Source organism: Tamandua tetradactyla, chromosome 12 (genome assembly GCF_023851605.1).
Source record: "Tamandua tetradactyla isolate mTamTet1 chromosome 12, mTamTet1.pri, whole genome shotgun sequence".
NCBI classification, from domain to species: domain Eukaryota; kingdom Metazoa; phylum Chordata; class Mammalia; order Pilosa; family Myrmecophagidae; genus Tamandua; species Tamandua tetradactyla.
The window spans coordinates 68999210-69024031 of NC_135338.1; the positions used below are offsets into that span (position 1 = coordinate 68999210).

General features: G+C 37.0%; 1 protein-coding gene and 1 pseudogene across 5 annotated transcripts in view; both read right to left on the reverse strand.

Moving 5' to 3' along the window:
* NEO1 (neogenin 1) overlaps positions 1–24822 on the reverse strand; it is a 278077-nt gene that overhangs the window by 98908 nt on the left and 154347 nt on the right. For all 5 annotated transcript variants that reach the window (XM_077123854.1, XM_077123852.1, XM_077123851.1 and 2 more), the window contains exons 6-7: positions 5823–5977; positions 4262–4382 (exon numbers count right to left, since the gene is read on the reverse strand). In XM_077123854.1, the coding sequence (XP_076979969.1) occupies positions 4262–4382; positions 5823–5977 (276 nt within the window). The remainder of the gene's footprint in view (positions 1–4261; positions 4383–5822; positions 5978–24822) is intronic.
* Positions 17121–23924, reverse strand: LOC143652691 (DDB1- and CUL4-associated factor 4-like; annotated as a pseudogene).

Genomic DNA, 24822 nt, shown 5'->3' on the forward strand with positions numbered 1-24822 from the left:
GTTTAAAGCTCAAGGGAAGGAAGGGACCAAGGAATCAGGATGGGCTTTGTACCTGTTTTCCAGTAGCCAAAGATCACCTCTTTTACCTCCTTCACCTCTACACCGCCAAAGGGGGCCTTCTCCATCCTCGTGCCTTGCCTCCAATCATAATCACAATCACTTTGTGAAGGCCAGTGGAAAAGTATCTGCAAGCAAGTGTGAACTCCCTTTGAATCTTGGGCCCCCAGCTATGCCAAACTAACAAGCTGGTCCATACTTGGCTTTCAACAATCAGTTAACATTTTAGCTACTTCTTCTTTTTTTTTTTTTTTTTCTTTAACATGGGCAGGCACCGGGAATTGAACCCGGGTCCTCTGGCATGGCAGGCGAGCATTCTTGCCTGCTGAGCCACCGTGGCCCGCCCATTTTAGCTACTTCTTAACCACTTTTATGGCAGTTATCTCTTTCTCTCATGCTCTGTCAAATGGGAAACAATTCATATGACTCATCTCCTTGGTGGAGGGTGGGCTTATCCTACCCTTTGGTTGAACTGCAAGTTCACCTCTCTGATGTGCTCAAGAGAAATGACAATTTTGGAGATAATCCAACCTTTTCTTGTTGTGAGGATGGGACATTTTTTTTCAAGCCCTTTACATCCTGAATAGAAGTCTCTTTCCACTTTGATTCACCTTCCTTTTCTATTTTTGTAAAGCATCACCATTTCAGTCACCCAAATGGAAACTTTGAAGTATCTGACTTCTCCATTATGTTGCATATTCAATCAATTAATAAAGCCTGCATTAGATGAATCATTAATATCCCTTTAATAGAATCCTTTACTTCCATTTTTCTAGCACAAGTCTTTATATCACAATGGTCTGCTGTAACAACATTCCTTCAACCAGCCTCCACCCTGCCTTCTTTTAATTAAACTTGTCTCTACCCTTGGACTGCCTTACTACAGCAATGCTTTACTGCTTTTAATCAAAGCCATTCTCAATCTGGTTCTATTCTGCCTTTACAGGTCAACCTGCTACAGGAACAGGTATTCTAATCATACTGGCTACAATTCCATACTGACTCAGCTCTCTTTATAATATATGAAAATCTTATCTTTCAAGACCTATTATGAAAGGGACATTTTACATGACAATACCTCTGATCAACAAACAGAATTCCTCTGTTCAGAACTTCATGTGTACTATTCAAATAGCACTTACAGACTGGTATTTAAGTTGTGTATATCTCTTACCTCCCTTACTACACTGTAAACTACTAGAGGCAGAGGTGAGGTCTAATAAACTGTTACATTGTCTCTTTTAGCTTTAACACATGAATATTCACCTTGCAAATTAAAAAAAAAGCAAAATTAATTATATGACACTTACTTGCCTCCTTATAATCCATCCATTCTTAATGCATCCCTGACAAGAATATTAAAAAAATTTACTAATCTATAAAACATCTCAAAATGAAAGAAGTACACACACTCTGACCATGATTATTATGTCATCAAACAATTTTTTCAGAAGCCCAATTAGGATTAGGTGAGGTATCTCCTTGTATAGCCAGCCATTTTACCATGAGAATTAGATTTATATAGTAATTCCAAACACAAATATACTAAAGTGCCTTTGTTAAGTTCCATGTAGATAACTCCAGGATAGCCATGAATCCTAAGGAAAGTCATGGCCGTTAGTAAAAAGAAGTGAGTCTATTTATTTCACTGCTTCTGTTGGTGCCTTATTTGTTAATCATACTCAGGCACTGTGCCAAAATGGAAAAATGACAAGCTTCTTAATCATTCCAATGAAGAGAGAAGGGCATAAACACAAACATGTGAAGTACTTCTAATATTTTATGCTTTTTTATTTTAATAACAGTACTCTCAAGTACATTTTCAAGAACATATAAAATCCTGTATGCTTGTTTGAGAAAAGCAGGAGGAGGTACCAACTTTGCTTATTATTTCCCTGGTCAAGGTCCACGGCTGTTAGAGAAATTCTTCCTGGAACCACACTGGTACCTGACCTTATATGACATGGACACCAGATCAAATGTCTTAAAGTGGCATCGTTTTCAAGCATTCCCAAGAAAAAGCACAAAATGAAAAATGCTTTACTTCCTATAACAAACAAGGTACCCAACAGGGGTCCTTAACAATGCAATAGAGCACTGTGGCTCTCACCATTTGGTAATTCAGTATAAGAAAATAATAATAAAAAGAAATTCAACACAGCATTGTTGAATAATAAAAACAGTAACAGTAAATAGTAATACAGTAAACATGAGCAGTAAAAACAGTACACTATTTTAAATGTTAACCAGTAGGAATCAGTTACATAAACCAATGTGCACAGGTACAAATCAATGATGAAAAATATTGGTGCAGATGCATCTTTACTGACATGGAAAGATGGCCACAACATGCTACTGCAGGAAAAGAGCAGGTTATAAAACTGTACATATATCTGAGTGTGTTTACATGCAGTATCCCTAGATGGTAGAATTTGGGGTACGTTCCAGTTACCAATTTATCATCTCTCAACTCCAAATTTACCCTCCACTGCCTGTTCTGCGAAAAGGGAGACTGGTTCTTCAAATAGTCTTCCTTGTTCAGATGAAACACACATTGTAGGAGGAGTGGGTTTTCTTTCTTGGTTGGAGTAGTCGTTTGGCAGACTTTTGCCATCAACAGTTCACTGAATGTCCCACCCTGCTTGGTTGATTTTGTAGCAGAATGCCCTTGGAGAGACACCTCCCTGTAAGAGGCTTTTCTCAGCAGCTTACAGTGTTAATTTCAAGTAAGTTTCATCAACACAGCACAAAAGCAATTTCCCTGTCATCCAGTTAGCCACAGCTGCACTGTGTCATCTCCAACAAAGACTAGATGGCAGCCAGAGTGGGGGAGGGGCTCCTCCTCACGGGCTCTCTATCAGACCAGGGAGAGGGGCGGCTACTTATCAGTGCCATTCCCATATTCTTTAGAATTCTCTTTACTTCTTACTCCCCTGTTATAGTTAATGCACCCAACTGGTACCTTTATTAACTCAACATATTAAGTTTTTCCTATTCAAATAACCGTGGTTTCTCCTGATTGGACCTTGATTGACAGTGGATTATTTTTCTTTATACTTTTCAATGTTGTCAAATTTTTTAATAAGCATTTTTGGGATAATAAAAAAAGCAATTAAATCTATTTTTGAAAAACTGAAGAAAAATTCAACGCAAAATAAACATTCCTTTAAGAAGATATTTTAAAGGGCAAAACAGTATTTCTGAGATTAAAAGATTGTAATCTGAAGAACAATAATTTGTATGTCTCTAAAATTGTTCATTTTTTCTTTTCTTAATATAACTGAGAATTAACAAATATAATCATAACTTCCTAAACTTTACTTGGATGTTTATTAACCTTCTGACATATTATAATGTAGCCAAAAGGCAAATACTTGTAACTGTTATAATTCACTGAACTGTAGCCCAGATGCCTTGATGCTTTGCTTTAGTAACTGTAACTGAATAGCCTCATAATAATCTAGTAACCCTGTATTTACCTTGTCTTGTAACTTAAAAGTCTTGTGATTCAGTTTATAGCCCCTCAATGTTTAGTAATGAAGAAACCTGAGCCAATGCACACCAATTCCTCCCTTATCACACTAGACAGGGTCAATTTTAACCAAAGTTAGTTTGCCTGACATGTGTAGTAGCACAAAACTTTAACCTATAGTAACCTATACCTCATTGTAGTACTAAAAATCATGACCATAATATTGAGCTGCCATTTTCCTAACATAAGTCCTATGATAAAGTACGTACATTGTCTGCACATGTGCCATAATTAGACTATCTCTAACTTCATCATCTCAAACCACTGTACTCATTATCATAAGCCTGCCTTTGCCAAGATGCCATAAACTCTCACAAGGTCTCCAGTTTGGGGAGACAGATTGGAAGCCTGCAAGCTTTCAGTTCTCCTTGCATTGCACTTTGCAATAAAAGCTCTTTCTTTGAAACCCCAGTGTCACAGATAGGCTGTTATGCGCACTGGGCAGGGAGCCCAGTCTCGCAACTTAATACCTATTTCTTTTCAGTATTATTAAAAATCATGCTCCTTAGTAATTTGAAGCTATGGAAATGAGTGAGGCTGCTATTACTTTTTCTCTTTGTTATTCCATACTATTGGCCTCTACAAACAAGCCACTAATTGTGAGGTCTCCTGGAGTGACTGGTTCCTCAAACGGAGTCAGTCCTCCGTCTTACTATTTCAGCGCTCCCTTACCATGTTCAAGGATTATCAGCTGGGCTCCAGCTTGTGCATTTCCAACATCATTCTCAGCAATGCACTGGTAGAATCCTTCATCTGATTTCACCAGACCCAAAACTTGAAGGTCATGTTCCTTCTGGGGAAGAAAAATATAAACACAATTTTATAAGTTGATGAATATTAATTCAAAACTTCAAGGATACGCTCTTTCCAGGGAAGAAAAACAAGCAACATGCTGTGATTACTTAATATTACTGAACATTATCTACAAATGTACTTGTTAAACTCAATCTTATATCTGAGTATTGTCAAGGTACTGTCTTAAATCATTATAAAAGTACATACTATCATTAACGAGTAATAAACTACCCTTTACAAGAAAGTCATACCCTTACTGTTTGCAAACTAACATCTTTTCTGGGAAAAACATCTGGTACACAATACCATGTGAATATAGTGAAAGTATGAATTCACGAACTTAAGGTATTTCAAGTTTATAATATTAATAGTTCTACCAAATGAGGTAAGTGAAGTGAAATTGTGCACAGAGTTTTTTCTTAAACAATGAATACATATTTCATATGAATGAAAAATAGTGTTGTTATTGATATAATACTATATGGTTTTAAAATTTTTTTAATGTGAAAATATTGATAACAGGAAAATCCTAATTTAATAACAAGTTGCTTTTTAGTTCATGCTAAACACTGGTAATATATGAGATTATGCCTTTCAAAAACAGATAATACATTCCTACTAAGAATGAGCTACTTACATGACAAACTTTTTATGAGATACTAAATATTTAATGTCACACATGCATCTTAAGATGTCATTAATCTTTATTAATAAAACCTGGAAAATTCCATTAGTAGGATATTAAATGAGGATGATGATAATAGTAGCTAACATTTATTAAGCATTTACTATATATAAAGAAGATAGCAATTATGGCTGAGTAGGCATAAATACTTTTAACTCGATTTTCTTTCACATTTACCTTTTAAGAGAATCTTAATATCTACTGTCACACCAATTTTTCCATACAGCATTATATTCATTTTGCAAGGGCTGGCATCAGCATATGATTTTTGGTTAAGTTCTGTATCATATTTATTATTTTTCCAAGTGATATTTTTCTAATAATCAGTTGCATTATTAGCCTATTATGTTTCCCAAATGGATCTGCTCTCCAGCCATACTTCAAGGTACAGATTTCTGCTCCTTGACTAGAGAACCGAAAACCACAACTTGTTACCTATAAATGCAAGCCAATTATTATCCAGAAAATGGAGACAGCTGCATAAAATTAGGAGTACCAGGCTGCTGGTCAAGAGACCAGGACTTTAGGCTTATAAAAGTTTTTAGCCAGGGATGTGTGACATGATCTTACATACGCTACAAAAATTACTTCTGAGCTCAGTCTTTCTCCGCAGCCAATGAAGAGACGTGAATTGTTCTATGTTCGTTTCAGTAGTACATAATCTGGTGTACATAAGACAATTGATCTCTTAGTGATACTGTTCAAAGACATTCCAAAGCTTCGAAGTCAAAGAGTACCTTGAAAAATACTTACTACAATCTTAAAGTAATCACTTGGGATAACCACATCCCCATTCTTGACCCACTTCACAGTTGGTGCTGGTTTCCCAGTCACTTCACATTCAAATATAATATCCATAGATTCGTGAGCGTATATATTAGCAGGCTGCTTCAAGAATTCAGGGGGGGCTTTAAAATTGAAAGGAAATTAAAATATTAATGAAAATAAAAACTGGTACCTTATTCACATTTCAATCAACTTTTTTCATAGAATTCAGTGAATTTTTACTTATTATTTGAGCTCTTCACATTACTTTGGCAATGACATATACCAAATATATTGAAAAAGATGTAAATTAATTTAAAAATCAATTCTAAAGATAATTTCTGAGTTTCCCTAGCTCCGTCTTAAGAAATAGGCTATGTTAAAGAAACTGAAAATGTGAATATGCCAAGCTGTCTAGAAACGAATATTAAAGAATACTTTAAGATAAATTCCTTTTTGGAAGAGCCATAACTTAAATTCAAAACTTGTAGAGAAAACTGACATCCTCCTTTTCAGTAGGCATGATAAGTGACACAAAATAATACAGATGTCACCTTAGTGGCCTAAAATAATTCATTCATGAAACACAATCCCATTAGTAATATCCTGCATTACATGAAATGCTTTTTCAGGGTGGGAGGAAGAGTGAGCAACAGGATCTTTTGGGGGAAAGAATAAGCATATTTAAAATAGTTTCTCTGAATATTTCAGTATCTCCTTTTCCTCTTCCCCTAATTGATGACTTATAAATATTAGCTTCATAATATTTGACTTAGAATGCGGCAGATCTAGTTTCACTTCTGTAGTTTCCTACACCATCCATGACAAGTGGTCTTCCTGATATATGTTTGAAAATTTTAAATGATAAGGAACCTCACATCACAAAGGAGCCAGCTTCTTTATTGTCCAGTTATACTAAATATCACAACAACCAATGACAACACTGATGAAGACAACAATTGATAACAACCGCTCCTTCTTCTGTTGAGCTTGCTGGGGATTTTAATTGGAATTGTGCCTTATTTGGGGCAACTTACATCTTAACAATACTGAGCTTTCTTTTCCTTGAATATGGTACATCTCCAGTTATTTTGATCTTTTATTTCGCTCATGAATGTTTTATAGTTTTAGTATACAAATCTTGCTCATATTTTGTTATGTTTAAGTATTTCAAGTTCTTTTTGTACTACTTTACATAGATAGCTTTTAAAAATATTAATTTCCAATTGCTCACTGCTAGTATAGAGATAAAATTGACTTGTGTTTATTTATTTTGTATCACGTGGTCACGTTAACCTCAGTTCTAACAGTTTAAAGACTGACTCAGTTCAGTCTTTTGCATTAGACTCTTTGGGATTATCTGCATAGAAAATCATATTGTCTGAAAAGAGACAGATCTAGATTTTCCTTTCCAATATCTTTTCCTTTTTCATTTTCTTGTCTTATTGCACTGGCTAGAGTAGGGTAGGTCTTAGGAAGTTTAGACTAGCCTCATAACTTGGGAAAATGAACAGTTAGAGTACAAATTGTAGGTACAAATCTCAGGCAAAAGTAGGAGCCAAGGAGGGAAAGAACGTATAATCTTAAGAAGCAACATACCCTCACAGTGATAGAAGATCCAGAAAATACAAGTCTGTGTAATAAGATTAAATCAGAGAAATATATTAATAGTAAATTTGACTATCCATTCAAACACTGATTAGCCATTATTCTTTTATAAATTATCTACACATGTACCCTGCCTATTATTTTTCAGTTAGAGTGCTTACAATTTTATAATTCATTTATAAGAGCACTTCACATAAGTGTGCCAGTTATCAATTTATGGTCTCTCAGCAACAAATCCACCTTTGCACTAATGGAATGTGGACCCTGTAAACAGTTCTTCTTTGCCAACTAAGTAACAGTACAATGTTACTTAGTTAAGAGAGAGAGCTATAGAGATAATACAAGGCACAGCTGAGAAATCGCTTATCTCTCAGGTTGGGCTGTGCTCTTGCTCTTGCCTCTCTGGTGTGGCTACTAAATGGTATGTGAGGAATTCAGTGATACTAACCCTCCTGCATATTTATTGGCTCAGTCTTTATTATGTTTCTCTAGTACCCCATCAGACGGCTTTCTATGCATCAGCTCCGACCAGCAGCATCCCAATACATAGCTTCCTGCATACCAGTTCCAATGGATGGTTCCCCAATGTGCAGATTTCCACACACCAGCTCAGACCTGTGGCATCCCAGCAGGTGATTTCCTGTGGAGCAGCTCTGGTCCACAGCTGTGGCCTTCAGCATCAGCTACTCTCTCTCCAAAAAGGTCTGAATCTCAGGCTTAGATGAGACAGTCCTCTTTGCAAGTCTGTTCTTCCCTTGGGTTCTCTCCATCAGCCCTAGAGGTAGTGTAGCACGTCTCTGTATTTTCTATTTCTATATTATTTTGAGTCCTATTTTATCCATTTTAGTAGTCAAACACCTTTTTCTAGTTAACAATTCTTTATATTACACTTTTTTTGTTGTTCAAATTACTGGTGTGGTTTCTGTCTCCTGGCTGAAAACTGTTTAATACAGTGAGCTATTAAACCTTTGTCATATACGGTACCATTATTTCTTTCCAGTTTTTTTTTTCTTTTGCCTTTTAAGTCACCTGCTGTTGTAGCAAAGTTTTAAATTTTTATGTGATAAAATTTATCAGTCCTTTCCTTTTAGTATCTGCATTTTATTATTCTTACTCCAAAGCCTTCTCTGCTTCCTTACAACAAAAATAGTCACATTTCCTTCTAGTGTTTCTATAAAGCAATCTTGGATTCACTAAGGCAAGTAAGCATTCAGTTTTATATTTTTCTAAATGGCAGGTCTAGTTGTCCCAATAGGGTAACTGATTTGAAACGTAAGTTTCAATATTAAAATCCAAAGTATTCTTGGGTCTTTTTCTGAACACTAATTGGTTTAGTTGATCTGTCTTTCCCTGGGCCACAATCACACTCTTAATGTAACTATACAATATATTTTAAATTTGGTAAAACAAGTACTCTTCTTTCATTCCTTTATTCCCCATAATTTTCCTAACTTATTTCTGTGGGCTCTCTTTTTAATTCAGATGAAATTTAAATTTAATTTTTGTTGTTTCCTTGTTCCGTCTCAAAACAGACAAGAACAGTCTAGGGTTTTCATTCGAACGGCAATAAATTTTAGATGGAGGAAAAATGAACAAAACTGCAATCCTGAGTCTTCCTATTCAAGAACAAGATATTTAAGGATATTCCTCAATAATGATTTACTATAAGGTAGTTGGAATGATTGGGATTTAAGAGACCTATCATTTAGTTCTGGTTCTACCACTGAACCATGTTAATTAAGAGATTAATAGTCAGTGAGACTATTCCTAAACACACTATCATCTTAAACCAACTGGAGTTTTGTGACTTTAGTTTATGTCTTTGATATGTGGTAATTAACAGCTAATATTCATAAGCTCTTTGTACCTATTACCATTTAACTCTCACAACAACTCTATTATTTAGCTACTCTCACAGGATAACAGAGCTTAGTAACAGATCTGGATTTTGAATCTAGGCAGTCTGAATCCAAACCACCCCGTTTTTTTTTTTTTTTTTTTTAATTTTAATTTCACTTTTTATATCATAGAAATAAAGAGAACAGAATAACAAACCCCCCCTATATCTGGTCATTGAGCTTTAACAATTATCAACTCAGCCAAAATTGTTTCATCTGTATCCTAATCCATTCCTAACCCAGATTATTTTGAAGCAAATCCAAGATGGGATATTATTTCATCTATAAATATTTAAGTATGTAACTCTGCAAAACAAGAACTCCCATTTTCAATATAACCATGATACCATCATCAAGACTACTTTCCCCGAAATGAGACAAAACAGTTTCAGCGGCTGAGAAATTTCAGAGTCGAGAGGTTATCCTGGAGATTATTCTTATTCATTATCTAGATATCCCTTCTTAGTTTATGCTGTATTGAGTGGCTGGAGGGAAACACCTAAGCTGTTGCACTGTGTTCCAGTAGCCTTGATTCTTGAAGATGACTGTATAACAATGCAGCTTTTACAACGTGACTGTGTGGTTGTGAAAACCTTGTGTTTGATGCTCCTTTTATCAAGATATGGACGGATGAGGAAAAAATAAGGGAAAATAAATAAATAAATAATGATGGGAATAAAAGGTAAAAAATTGGGTAGATTGAAATACTGGTAGTCAATGAAAGGGAGGGTTTGGGGTATCGGATGTATCAGTTTTTCTTTTTTTCTTTTTCTGGAATGATGCCAATGTTCTAAAAATGATAATGTGGATGAGTACACAACTATGTGATGATATTATGAGTCACTGATTATACACCATGTGTGAATTATATGTGTGTAAAGATTTCTCAATAAAAATAAATTTTTAAAAAGACTTACCTCTCCCCCATCAACATTAATTCCTTAATATCATCAATTATCCAGTGATTATTCACATTTCATTAAAAGGCTATTTTTTTTTCTAGTTTTTTTTTCTCTATGAGAGAAATTGTGGGTTTACAGAACAATCATGCATAAAAAAAGGATTCCCACAAAACCACCCTATTATTAACATCTTGTACTGGTGTCATGTATTTGTTACAACTGATGACAGCACATTTTTATAACTATACTATCAACTCTAGTCCATGGTTTAACTTGGAGTTGACTGTAATATTCCACTGATTTTTTAAAAATTTTCTAGTTTTTTTTTATTTGGTAGAAAGACAGGTTCATTCAACACTTTTTTCACAAACTGCTTCTACTAGATTGTAAAAAGTCAAAGCCAATTTTCTTTGCTGAGCTCTTTTTTTTTTTTTTATTTTTATTTATTTTTTTTTATTAATTAAAAAAAGAATTAACAAAACAATTAGAAATCATTCCAATCTACATGTACAATCAGTAATTCTTAATAACATCACATAGTTGCATATTCATCATTTCTTAGTACATTTGCATCGATTTTGAAAAAGAAATAAAAAGACAACAGAATAAGAATTAAAACAATAATAGAAAGAAAAAAAACAAAAAAAACAAAAACAAAAAACCTATACCTCACATGCAGCTTCATTCAGTGTTTTAACATAATTGCATTACAATTGGGTAGTATTGTGCTGTCCATTTCTGAGTTTTTATATCCAGTCCCGTTGTACAGTCTGTATCCCTTCATCTCCAATTATCCCTTCTCTTTTTTTTTTTTTTTAATTAACGGAAAAAAAGAAATTAACCCAACATTTAGAGATCATACCATTCTACACATGCAATCATTAATTCTTAACATCATCACATAGATGCATGATCATCATTTCTTAGTACATTTGCATTGGTTTAGAAGAACTAGCAACATAACCGAAAAAGATATAGAATGTTAATATAGAGAAAAAAATAAAAGTAATAATAGTAAAATCAAAACAAAACAACACAAAACAAAACAAAAACCTATAGCTCAGATGCAGCTTCATTCAGTGTTTTAACATGATTACTTTACAATTAGGTATTATTGTGCTGTCCATTTTTGAGTTTTTGTATCTAGTCCTGTTGCACAGTCTGTATCCCTTCAGCTTCAATTACCCATTGTCTTACCCTGTTTCTAACTCCTGCTGAACTCTGTTACCAATGACATATTTCAAGTTTATTCTCGAATGTCCGTTCACATCAGTGGGACCATACAGTATTTGTCCTTTAGTTTTTGGCTGGATTCACTCAGCATAATATTCTCTAGGTCCATCCATGTTATTACATGGTTCATAAGTTTATCTTGTCTTAAAGCTGCATAATATTCCATCGTATGTATATACCACAGTTTGTTTAGCCACTCTTCTGTTGATGGAGATTTTGGCTGTTTCCATCTCTTTGCAATTGTAAATAATGCTGCTATAAACATTGGTGTGCAAATGTCCGTTTGTGTCTTTGCCCTTAAGTCCTTTGAGTAGATACCTAGCAATGGTATTGCTGGGTCGTATGGCAATTCTATATTCAGCTTTTTGAGGAACCGCCAAACTGCCTTCCACAGTGGTTGCACCCTTTGACATTCCCACCAACAGTGGATAAGTGTGCCTCTTTCTCCGCATCCTCTCCAGCACTTGTCATTTTCTGTTTTGTTGATAATGGCCATTCTGGTGGGTGTGAGATGATATCTCATTGTGGTTTTGATTTGCATTTCTCTAATGGCCAGGGACATTGAGCATCTCTTCATGTGCCTCTTGGCCATCCGTATTTCCTCTTCTGAGAGGTGTCTGTTCAAGTCTTTTTCCCATTTTGTAATTGGGTTGGCTGTCTTTTTGTTGTTGAGATGAACAATCTCTTTATAAATTCTGGATACTAGACCTTTATCTGATATATCATTTCCAAATATTGTCTCCCATTGTGAAGGCTGTCTTTCTACTTTCTTGATGAAGTTCTTTGATGCACAAAAGTGTTTAATTTTGAGGAGTTCCCATTTATTTATTTCCTTCTTCAGTGCTCTTGCTTTAGGTTTAAGGTCCATAAAACCGCCTCCAGTTGTAAGATCCATAAGATATCTCCCAACATTTTCCTCTAACTGTTTTATGGTCTTAGACCTAATGTTTAGATCTTTGATCCATTTTGAGTTAACTTTTGTATAGGGTGTGAGAGATGGGTCTTCTTTCATTCTTTTGCATATGGATATCCAGTTCTCTAGGCACCATTTATTGAAGAGACTGCTCTGTCCCAGGTGAGTTGGCTTGACTGCCTTATCAAAGATCAAATGTCCATAGATGAGAGGGTCTATATCTGAGCACTCTATTCGATTCCATTGGTCGACATATCTATCTTTATGCCAATACCATGCTGTTTTGACCACCGTGGCTTCATAATATGCCTTAAAGTCAGGCAGCGCGAGACCTCCAGCTTCGTTTTTTTTCCTCAAGATGTTTTTAGCAATTCGGGGCACCCTGCCCTTCCAGATAAATTTGCTTATTGGTTTTTCTATTTCTGAAAAATAAGTTGTTGGGATGTTGATTGGTATTGCATTGAATCTGTAGATCAATTTAGGTAGGATTGACATCTTAACTATATTTAGTCTTCCAATCCATGAACACGGTATGCCCTTCCATCTATTTAGGTCTTCGGTGATTTCTTTTAGCAGTTTTTTGTAGTTTTCTTTATATAGGTTTTTTGTCTCTTTAGTTAAATTTATTCCTAGGTATTTTATTCTTTTAGTTGCAATTGTAAATGGGATTCGTTTCTTGATTTCCCCCTCAGCTTGTTCATTACTAGTGTATAGAAATGCTACAGATTTTTGAATGTTGATCTTGTAACCTGCTACTTTGCTGTACTCATTTATTAGCTCTAGTAGTTTTGTTGTGGATTTTTCCGGGTTTTCGACGTATAGTATCATATCGTCTGCAAACAGTGATAGTTTTACTTCTTCCTTTCCAATTTTGATGCCTTGTATTTCTTTTTCTTGTCTAATTGCTCTGGCTAGAACCTCCAACACAATGTTGAATAATAGTGGTGATAGTGGACATCCTTGTCTTGTTCCTGATCTTAGGGGGAAAGTTTTCAATTTTTCCCCATTGAGGATGATATTAGCTGTGGGTTTTTCATATATTCCCTCTATCATTTTAAGGAAGTTCCCTTGTATTCCTATCTTTTGAAGTGTTTTCAACAGGAAAGGATGTTGAATCTTGTCGAATGCCTTCTCTGCATCAATTGAGATGATCATGTGATTTTTCTGCTTTGATTTGTTGATATGGTGTATTACATTAATTGATTTTCTTATGTTGAACCAGCCTTGCATACCTGGGATGAATCCTACTTGGTCATGATGTATAATTCTTTTAATGTGTTGTTGGATACGATTTGCTAGAATTTTATTGAGGATTTTTGCATCTGTATTCATTAGAGAGATTGGTCTGTAGTTTTCTTTTTTTGTAATATCTTTGCCTGGTTTTGGTATGAGGGTGATGTTGGCTTCATAGAATGAATTAGGTAGTTTTCCCTCCACTTCGATTTTTTGGAAGAGTTTGAAGAGAATTGGTACTAATTCTTTCTGGAACGTTTGGTAGAATTCACATGTGAAGCCATCTGGTCCTGGACTTTTCTTTTTAGGAAGCTTTTGAATGACTAATTCAATTTCTTTACTTGTGATTGGTTTGTTGAGGTCATCTATGTCTTCTTGAGTCAAAGTTGGTTGTTCATGTCTTTCCAGGAACCCGTCCATTTCCTCTAAATTGTTGTATTTATTAGCGTAGAGTTGTTCATAGTATCCTGTTATTACCTCCTTTATTTCTGTGAGGTCAGTAGTTATGTCTCCTCTTCCATTTCTGATCTTATTTATTTGCATCCTCTCTCTTCTTCTTTTTGTCAATCTTGCTAAGGGCCCATCAATCTTATTGATTTTCTCATAGAACCAACTTCTGGCCTTATTGATATTCTCTATTGTTTTCATGTTTTCAATTTCATTTATTTGTGCTCTAATCTTTGTTATTTCTTTCCTTTTGCTTGCTTTGGGGTTAGCTTGCTGTTCTTTCTCCAGTTCTTCCAAATGGATAGTTAATTCCTGAATTTTTGCCTTTTCTTCTTTTCTGATATAGGCATTTAGAGCAATAAATTTCCCTCTTAGCACTGCCTTTGCTGCGTCCCATAAGTTTTGATATGTTGTGTTTTCATTTTCATTCGCCTCGAGGTATTTGCTAATTTCCCTTGCAATTTCTTCTTTGACCCAGTCGTTGTTTAGGAGTGTGTTGTTGAGCCTCCACGTATTTGTGAATTTTCTGGCACTCTGCCTATTATTGATTTCCAACATCATTCCTTTATGGTCCGAGAAAGTGTTGTGTAAGATTTCAATCTTTTTAAATTTGTTAAGACTTGCTTTGTGACCCAGCATATGGTCTATCTTTGAGAATGATCCATGAGCACTTGAGAAAAAGGTGTATCCTGCTGTTGTGGGATGTAATGTCCTATAAATGTCTATTAAGTCTAGTTCATTTATAGTAATATTCAGATTCTCTATTTCTTTGTTGATCCTCTGTCTAGATGTTCTGTCCCTTGATGAGAGTGGTGAGTTGAAGTCTCCAACTATTATGGTATATGAGTCTATTTCCCTTTTCAATGTTTGCAGTATATTCCTCACGTATTTTGGGGCATTCTGATTCGGTGCGTAAATATTTATGATTGTTATGTCTTCTTGTTTAATTGTTCCTTTTATTAGTATATAGTGTCCTTCTTTGTCTCTTTTAACTGTTTTACATTTGAAGTCTAATTTGTTGGATATTAGTATAGCCACTCCTGCTCTTTTCTGGTTGTTATTTGCATGAAATATCTTTTCCCAACCTTTCACTTTCAACCTATGTTTATCTCTGGGTCTAAGATGTGTTTCCTGTAGACAGCATATCGAAGGATCCTGTTTTTTAATCCATTCTGCCAATCTATGTCTTTTGATTGGGGAATTCAGTCCATTGACATTTAGTGTTATTACTGTTTGGATAATATTTTCCTCTAACATTTTGCCTTTTGTATTATATATATCATATCTGATTTTCCTTCTTTCTACACTCTTTTCCATATCTCTCTCTTCTGTCTTTTTGTATCTGACTCTAGTGCTCCCTTTAGTATTTCTTGCAGAGCTGGTCTCTTGGTCACAAATTCTTTCAGTGACTTTTTGTCTGAGAATGTTTTAATTTCTCCCTCATTTTTGAAGGATAATTTTGCTGGATATAGGAGTCTTGGTTGGCAGTTTTTCTCTTTTAGTATTTTAAATATATCATCCCACTGTCTTCTAGCTTCCATGGTTTCTGCTGAGAAATCTACACAAAGTCTTATTGGGTTTCCCTTGTATGTAATGGATTGTTTTTCTCTTGCTGCTTTCAAGATCTTCTCTTTCTCTTTGACCTCTGACATTCTAACTAGTAAGTGTCTTGGAGAACGCCTATTTGGGTCTAATCTCTTTGGGGTGCGCTGCACTTCTTGGATCTGTAATTTTAGGTCTTTCATAAGAGTTGGGAAATTTTCAGTGATAATTTTTTCCATTAGTTTTTCTCCTCCTTTTCCCTTCTCTTCTCCTTCTGGGACACCCACAACACGTATATTTGTGCGGTTCATATTGTCCTTGAGTTCCCTGATACCCTGTTCAAATTTTTCCATTCTTTTCCCTATAGTTTCTGTTTCTTTTTGGAATTCAGATGTTCCATCCTCCAAATCACTAATTCTATCTTCTGTCTCTTTAAATCTATCATTGTAGCTATCCATTATTTTTTCTATGTTTGCTACTTTATCCTTCACTTCCATAAGTTCTGCGATTTGTTTTTTCAGTTTTTCTATTTCTTCTTTATGTTCAGCCCATGTCCTCTTCATGTCCTCCCTCAATTTATCGATTTCATTTTTGAAGAGGTTTTCCATTTCTGTTCGTATATTCAGCATTAGTTGTCTCAGCTCTTGTGTCTCATTTGAGCTATTGGTTTGTTCCTTTGACTGAGCCATATTCTCAATCTTTTGAGCGTGGACAGTTATCTTCTGCTGCTGGCGTCTGGGCATTTATTCAGATTTCTCTTGGTGTTGGACCCAGCAAGGTTGTAATATTTTTCTGTGAAATCTCTGGGTTCTGTTTTTCTTATCCTGCCCAGTAGGTGGCGCTCGTGGCACCCGTTTGTCTGCGGGTCCCACCAGTAAAAGGTGCTGTGGGACCTTAAACTTTGGAAAACTCTCGCCGTCCTGGGGGTTCGCTAGCCGAAACAGCTTGAGCCGGCCCGGGGTCCGAACGCAGGGAGGGTTGCTGGTCGCCGCAGCCAGGGAAAGAGCCCGTCCGAATTTCCTAGTCGGCCCTGGGCAACAAGCGTGGCGGGAGGGCGCCAGCGGCAGCGGCCCGCCCGAGAGAGTGCACGTTCCCCGGGAGTCACGGGTTTGGAAGGGGCCTCCCCCACCCGTCACCGTTCTCCGCGGCCTGGGGGTTTCCGATCCAATTCTCTCAGTTGGTCCGGGGGCTGCGCGTGGTGTGGGCACCAGTCGCCTTGGTCTCAGGGGACCACCTCTCCAACCCTCCCAGCCGGCCCGGGAAGGGGGAAGGGAGCAACTCCGGCCGCTTGCCACCCCGCCCGGCAAGGCCCGCGCGCCCCGGCGATCTCACCCGAGCTGCCTCTCTCAGCCAGCCAGCCGTTCCAGGATGGGGTACGCTGTCTTTTTTATCTCTGTTGTGGCTTTGGGCGCTTTCTGTATCGTTTCTACTCCCCTAGTAGGTGTCCTGGAGAAGAAACTAAGATCCGCGCGTCTTACTAAGCCGCCATCTTCCAGGAAGTGCCTTCTTTGCTGAGCTCTTAAATCTCATATTCAAGTCACCTTAATAGAAATAATAGTGGCTATACCTAATGTTCTAAAAGGTGTCTTAACAAAGGTATGGGAAGTCCTGTCTGTTTAAAACCTGCTAGCATTTAAATGCCTACAAATGACACTAAAATGAGAATCCCAGAGATCTGCTATTGGTATTGAGTGAGTTTTATTCAAAAAGGCCAGGTTTAATGACTCTAAATTCCATCCTTTAAATCTGCTCTGTAGAGACTCAGAGAAATGACTGCCCCCTTCTTATTCCATCCAGTTAGTGTTCTCAAGCACGTGACCCAGACCTAACCTAACACAGTTTCACTCGATCTCATCATGTGGCTTCATGAGAGTACTTTTGGTGAAAGAAGAGACAACCAGTTTTTTTTTGTTTTCATCAATCTTCAGTACTTGGAAAAAGGTCTTTTTGTTAAAAAAACAAATGAACAAATCAACTGGAAAGGCTATTCTAAGGAATTCAACGAGAAAGAGCAATGGGCACCCTTTATGAAAAGGACTTCCAAGCTCTCTGAGCCCATAACTTAATTAACATAACTTTACTGACAGTTATTTCACTTTCACACCAGCAGCTGTACAGATGGGATCTGCGTGTAGGGAGCATCCATTTAAAACACACTTGCTAGAGAAAATAATTTATCCCTTTCAGCAAAATACTCATTCCTCCAGGCTGCACACTACAGAATTAGTTGCAGGAGAAATAGTAAAGGTCCTGCGGGGTGGCCTTGAGTAGCCCGGCACTCCTGAAGCCCTGGAGCGTAGAAGAGCTTACAGTGGGGCTGTCCTCTAGGAGGCAGAGTGTGGGGAGGATACGGTTCTCAGCAGTGGGCGTCGTGCTAGCTCCAGATCCTCGTGTAGCCGTCTTGGCCCACTGCCACCGAGGTTTTTTCTTCCTCCTGCACATGCAGGGACAACTCATGGTCCTTATACTGGCTAACACACTTAGTGGCCCTCAGGTCCCACAACGTGACCTTTCCAGCCATGTCTGATGCCATAGGGCATTGGAGGGTTTGTACAGAGGTCACAGCAGAGTCAGGGAACAGGCAGATAGTCTTCCAGCCCTTGCCCTGATCTTGAGAGCAGAGATCAATGGCAAACATCCTCCCAGAACGACAGCTGTTACACAGCACAGGGGTGTCGACAGCGGACTGCTGTCCCAAATGACTGCTGGTGTCCTGTCACCATGTTGGTGTGACAGGACCACACCAACTGGCCAATACAAGCCTGCACTGCAGCAGTTATTTCCCTGAATGTTAAGGGATCACTCAAGGTTACAAGGCACTGGGGATCTGGAAACTGCAGAAGGGGGTTGTTCTGTTGGATTGCTCATCGAAAGCAATGCTTAGAGGAGAGTGGCACAGCTTAGGGTCTCTGTGATTCCCACAAGGTACAGGAGAATGTAGGAATCCAAGTGATTCGGCAAGGCCCAGCACACAGAATTCACCTTCCAGTTGAACAGAGTAAAGCAGAGGCTTTCGCGCATTTTCACAGTGCGTGCCAGGGTCCGCTGACCACCCGGGAGGATGATACCATACTTGGAGCCCCTGACTTTAATGTCATTCACTGTGAAGACCGGTCCCTGTTGGTACCCGCCGGATTGAGATTAAGTCGGTTGCTTGATAAAGAGGAGGGATCTGAGCTCTGAATCCGGACCATTTTCCTCTACATGCAGCTCCTATCACAGCTCCTGGGTTAGACAGCAATAACTGATGTCATTAAGAAAATCCAGCTGTCTTTTATGTAGCAAGGAAGATGCATTAAATCCCATCCTGGCTATTTTACTTTTCTGTTTGTCCTCCTCTAGCAGCAGTAGTCTTTTGTGCTCCAGCTCTTACTGTCAGATGTTCTCCTTTATGAGAAGGCTGCATGCAGTTATGTCTGGGGAGCAAGCAGAAGTCGCGTTTCTCTTCAGGGTAAAGTAATACCCTGGTAGATGTGGCACAGAAGGAGTTCCAGCTCTGCTAAAATAGGCTGACTGGGCCTCATCATCACTGTGGCCAGAATCCCGTGGACCTCGTGGGGTCCCGGTGTTAGGCCTCTAATCAGAGCCACCTTCTCTGAACCAGAGCTCTGCTGGTGACTCCTTCTTCTGTGTCTCCTCCTACACTGCCAGTGCTTCACCCATTTCTGTTCCTGATTAGAGGGTCCCCTCTAGCTGCCATATACCTATAATTTTAAAAATGATTTTTAAATACTGAATTGGAAAAAAGGATCTTACACTGGTATTGGTTAACTTTTCTTTTGGGGGGGGTACATGGGCCAGGAATTGAACCTGGGTCTCCTGCATAGCAGGTGAGCATTCTACCACCGAACCACCTAATTTGTTTAAATTTCTTTTAATCTTAAGTTATCTCTTATCCTTCCTTATAACTTATTTGTTGAAGAAACCAAGGCATGGTTCTACAGAATTTCCTGCAGTCTGTCTTTGCTGACTGCATCCCCATGTTTAACATGTTCTTCCTGTGAACTGGCAGCTCAGTGTACTAACTGCACTAAATAAACTGTGAAAAGGATACTCGTTCACAGTATGAGAGCTGAAACGAGAGTGCTGACTTGTTTGATTGGAGTCAGGTCCTTTTTTTTTTCTTTTCAAGACTACTTCATAGGCAGTATCACACCATTCCATCTGGAGGCTCACAATGTCTGATGGTCTCTTGTTTTGTGATGTTACCAGCCTCTGATAATCACTGCCTTTTAGGAGTTACAAAATGTTAGTATTTCTTTTTAACTTCTCCCCCAATTCTTGACTGTATAGTCTTTATTATTTTTAATCTATTTTTTATTAGAGAAGTTGTGGGTTTACAAAACAATCATGTATAAAATATAGGATTCTCATACACCACCCCACAACCAACATCTTGCACTGGCGTAGAACATTTGTTACAATTGATGGCACATTTTTATAACTGTATTACTAATTGAAGTCCACAGTTTAACTTAGGGTTCACTGTTTGTGTAATATATTCCATGAATTTAAACAAAATTCTAATTCTCTTACTATATACATATTCTAACACTTCCTGTTTTAATCCTATTCAGATACCCATTTCAATGCTGTTAATTACACTCACAATGTTGTGCTACCATCACCACCATCCATTAGCAAAATATTTTTTTTTTATGGAATAAAAATAAATAATAGGGGGAACAAATGTTAAAATAAATTGTTTGAAATGCTAGTGATCAATGAAAGGGAGGGGTAAGGCATATGGTATAATTTTTTTTTCCTGTTTGCATTTTATTTCTTTTTCTGTTGTCTTTTTATTTCTTTTTCTGAATTGATGCAAACGTTCTAAGAAATTATCATGATGATGAATATGCAACTATGTGATGATACTGTGAATTACTGATTATATATGTAGAACGGAATGATCATATGTTAAGAATGTTTGTGTTTCTTTCATCATATTTTTTTAATTTTAAAAATTAATTTAAAAATTTTTAAAAAAAAGAAAAAGGAAGAAATTTGGATGTCTTCTTTCTCTTTTCTTGTGCCTGTTTGAAAGGATTATAAACCCTTGAAAAGCCATGTTTTAATCCTGATCCATCTTGTGGAGGTAGCTGTTTCTTTTTATCCCTATTCAGCATCGTGGTTTGAAAACTTGATTGTCTCTGCAGAGATGTGACTCAGCCGGTTTTGGGTTTTAACTTTTGATTAGAGGGAGATGTAACTCCACCCATTCCAGGTGAGTCTTGATTAATTTACTGGAATCCTTTAAAAGAGGAAACTTTTTGAAAAAAGCATGAGAGACGAGAGAGCCCATGCAGCCAGAGATCTTTGGAGATGAAGACAGAAAACGTCCCCAAGGCAGCCCCATGAAACAGGGAGCCCGGGAGGAAGCCAGCAGATATTGCCATGCTCGCCATGTGCCCTCCCAGCTGAGAGAGAAGCCCTAAACTTCATCGTCCCTTCCCGAGTGAAGGTAATGTCTTGTTGGTGCCTTAAGTTGGACACTTCTATAGACCTGCCCCAATCTGGACACTCTCATGGCCCCAGAACTATAAACCCGCAGCTTAACAAATTTCCCTTTATAAAAAAAAAATTGCACCATAAAATAAAATATGGCATGGGAAAATGATATATTGTTTAGGGAGTAAAGCAAGCTATACAATGAAACAATATGGACAATACACTATTTAGAACAACGAAACAATATCCATGTACACATATACACAGAAGATTCTAGGGGGTATCTTCCAAAAATATGTTCAGATAATGACATTATAGGTTGTACGCACTTATTACATTTAGGAAAAAGCCTCCAATAAACATTATTTTTAAAGTCAGTCAGTGTAGGATTTTGAGGGGCTGTTTTATATATGTATAACCTGGTATTTAGAGATAAGAACGGAGCTGATCAGGTCGGGATTAAGACAATTCAGAACACAGGGGTAAGGAAGACCGTGTCCATATTTTAGAACCGCACCTACTCTTTGAGACTGTTCTAGTTTGCTAGCTGCCGGAATGCAATATACCAGAAATGGAATGGCTTTTAAAAGGGAGAATTTAATGAGGTGCAAGTTTACAGTTCCAAGGCCGAGAAAATGCCCCAATTACAACAAGTCTACAGAAATGTCCAGTCACAGGTATACAGGGACAGATACCTTGGTTCAAGAAGGCCGATGAAGTTCAGGGTTTCTCTCTCTATTCATGCCTGAATAAAGCTTGCCTAACACATGTATTTTCTCCATAAATCCTTCATACACTTAGGAATACTAAACAGCACTTCAGCACCACACTTGGGGGTATTCAAACAATGCATTTTTAAAAATTGTACTAAATAAACTGTGAAAAGGACACTTGTTCACAGTGTGAGAGCTGAAACGAAAATGCTGGCTTGTCTGATTTCAGCTGGAAATGTGTCAGAGGACTCAAAGTTTTTGTAACTCTGTACATGTTCACGAATGGTCACAAAAGCACCACGGGTACTGCTTTGGTGGTTACAAGTACATTTTAGTGATTAGGTGAATTTGCAAATACAGAACCCACAAATAATGAGGACTATATTTGATTTGCTTTAAGCTATTGAAGCTATTATTTCTTTGATGCTCTATCCCATCTTTGGCCAATGGAAGCCTCATAAAGTTGGCTCCTGAGTCCTTTCTGACATGAGACTAGTGGTCTTGAAGACCTTCTGACCACTGTTTCTAGGGTTTTTCTGTGGACAAAACCATGAATTATGTATTTCTTAAAGATAAAAGTAATCACAATTTCATACTGATATTTTCAATTGATTTCGACTACAGATTTTAACTAAAACAATTTTACACGTGCACCATCATTTTATTATGCCAAAAATCTGTTCTCAATGACACTAACCTACTTACTCATTTACTGTATCTTATACCCAGTAGACTCAACAATGATATGATGATGAAAAAGCTGAAGATTTTTGCAGTTCTTCTGTTCTTAAGATTGTATCCCACTTAGTATGTGTAATTCAAATACCATGTTTTAAATTCAGTTGTGATAATAACCGTAACTCTGAATAGTAACTTTCTATATGGCTATCCTGCTGAATGGATAATCATTTAGAGTCATTTGTTTCAGCTTGCTTTTTAAAATTTTTTATGCAATTTTATTGAGATACATTCAATTACCCTATAATTATCCAAAGAATACAAACAATAGTTCATAGTATCATGCATTCATCACCACAGTTGATTTTTTACCATTTTCATTATTCAAAAAAATGAAAATAAAAATAAAAGTAAAAAAGAACACCTAAAACATCCTATACCCCTTATGCCTCCCTATTATTAAGTTATCTTTTATCCTTATTTTTACTCATCTGTCCGTACAATGGATAACGGGAGGGTAAGCCACAAGGTTTTCACAATCACATGGTCACATGGTAAAAGCTATAGAGTTATACAATCATCTTTAAGCATCAAAGGCTATTAGATTACAGTTCAACAGTTTCAGGTATTTTCTTCTAGCTATTCTAATACACTAAAAACTAAAAAGGAATATTTATAATGCATAACAATAACCTCCAGAATGGCCTCTTGATTCTATTTGAAATCTCTCAGGCACTAAAATTTTATTTTGTTTCATTTCTTCTTCCCCTCCTGGTCAAGAAGACTTTCTCAATCCCAGGGTGTTGGGTTTGGGCTCATATGGAGAGTCATGTCCAACACTGCCAGGGAGATTTACATCCCTGGGAGTCGTGTCCCATGTAGGGCAGGTAGGCAGTGCGTATATGGTACCAAGTCAACTTAGAGCGAGGCCACATCTGAGCAATAAAAGAGGTTTTCTGGGAGTGATTCTTAGGCATAATTATAAGTAGGCTCAGTTTCTCCTTTGCAGGAATAAATTACATGTGGGCAAGACCCAAGATCAAGGGCTTCGCCTACCAAACTGGCAGTCCCCAATATCTGTGGAATATTTGGAATATTCCAAATTCCCCAGGTAGGGAAGTTTAATATTTCACATTTCTCCTAGTCCCTTAAGGAGGGATTGCAAATTTTTTTTTATTCTCTGTTCAAATTACTTTGGAGTGTATTGGGGCTTCACACTAAAAACCTGTAAAAACCCACAAGATCTCACTCCCTATTAAAAGTTCCATGAAATTATGGCATTTGAATAAACTGACCATACAAATTAAATTAGACAGCATGCTATAGAAAACATAAATTTTGCACCAAATAAACATCCCTTCCTTTGGTCTCACACAGAAGTTGAAGTTCTAAAACACAGTCAATATCATCATCATCATTTACCCTTTTACCTTTACCTGATTTATCTTAGTCTTAACCAGATCTGCTTCATTCATATACCTAATTAAAGTGTGATCTCTTTTTCAGCTTTTTAATCAGTTGCTGAATAGAGTAATGCTGACTTTCATAGCTGAAGAACTCAAGCTTTGAGTCTCGGGTGTCACACAGATACCAAAAGTTCCAGGGAATGACCAAGTTATATACAACAAGTTCAGCATCTTATAATTTAGAAATAATTGTTACAGCTCAGGAATAGATGCGATTGCTGTAGGAACTTACAATCTAGGAGAATATACAATAAGTCTCTCCCTGATAACCTATTCTCTTGAATTCAATTCTCAGTGTGTACATTATAGTTAGCTCGTATTACTCAGGCATTATAATGTTTGTCTTTTCATTTCCAGCTTATCACTCAACATACTGTCAATTTACTTTTCATTTTCAGAAATTGCTTTGTAAAATTTTATACACATACAAAACAATGTATAGTCACAAATGTATAGCTTCTAATCTTGTTTCCCTCACCTTATTTCCTCCTTCCCCTATTGGTAACCATTTACAATTTTTAATGGTTTAATTCTTCCATTTTTTAAATGTATAAGTAAGCACGGACACAGACACACATATACACACAAATTTGTCCGCACCCCTATTCTTTAAATTAAATAGTAACATACTAAAAAAAATTCTATCTTCAAAGCCTGCACTCTTAACCACTAAGGTACCAGAGTTCCAAGAAATTAACATATTCCTTGAGCCTAAAGAATTGAGGCGTTCCCTAAGGCAGAAAAGCAATTCTGGAAAACACAGGCAAATCCTCCTCAAAAAAAAAATAAATTTCAATAAATATAATTATAGTATGTATTTTCAGTAAACAGACTTTCAGGAAAAAAAAAAACACCACCACAAACAATGCTCAATTCATCCTTTACTTTTTCCTTTCATGAATTATAA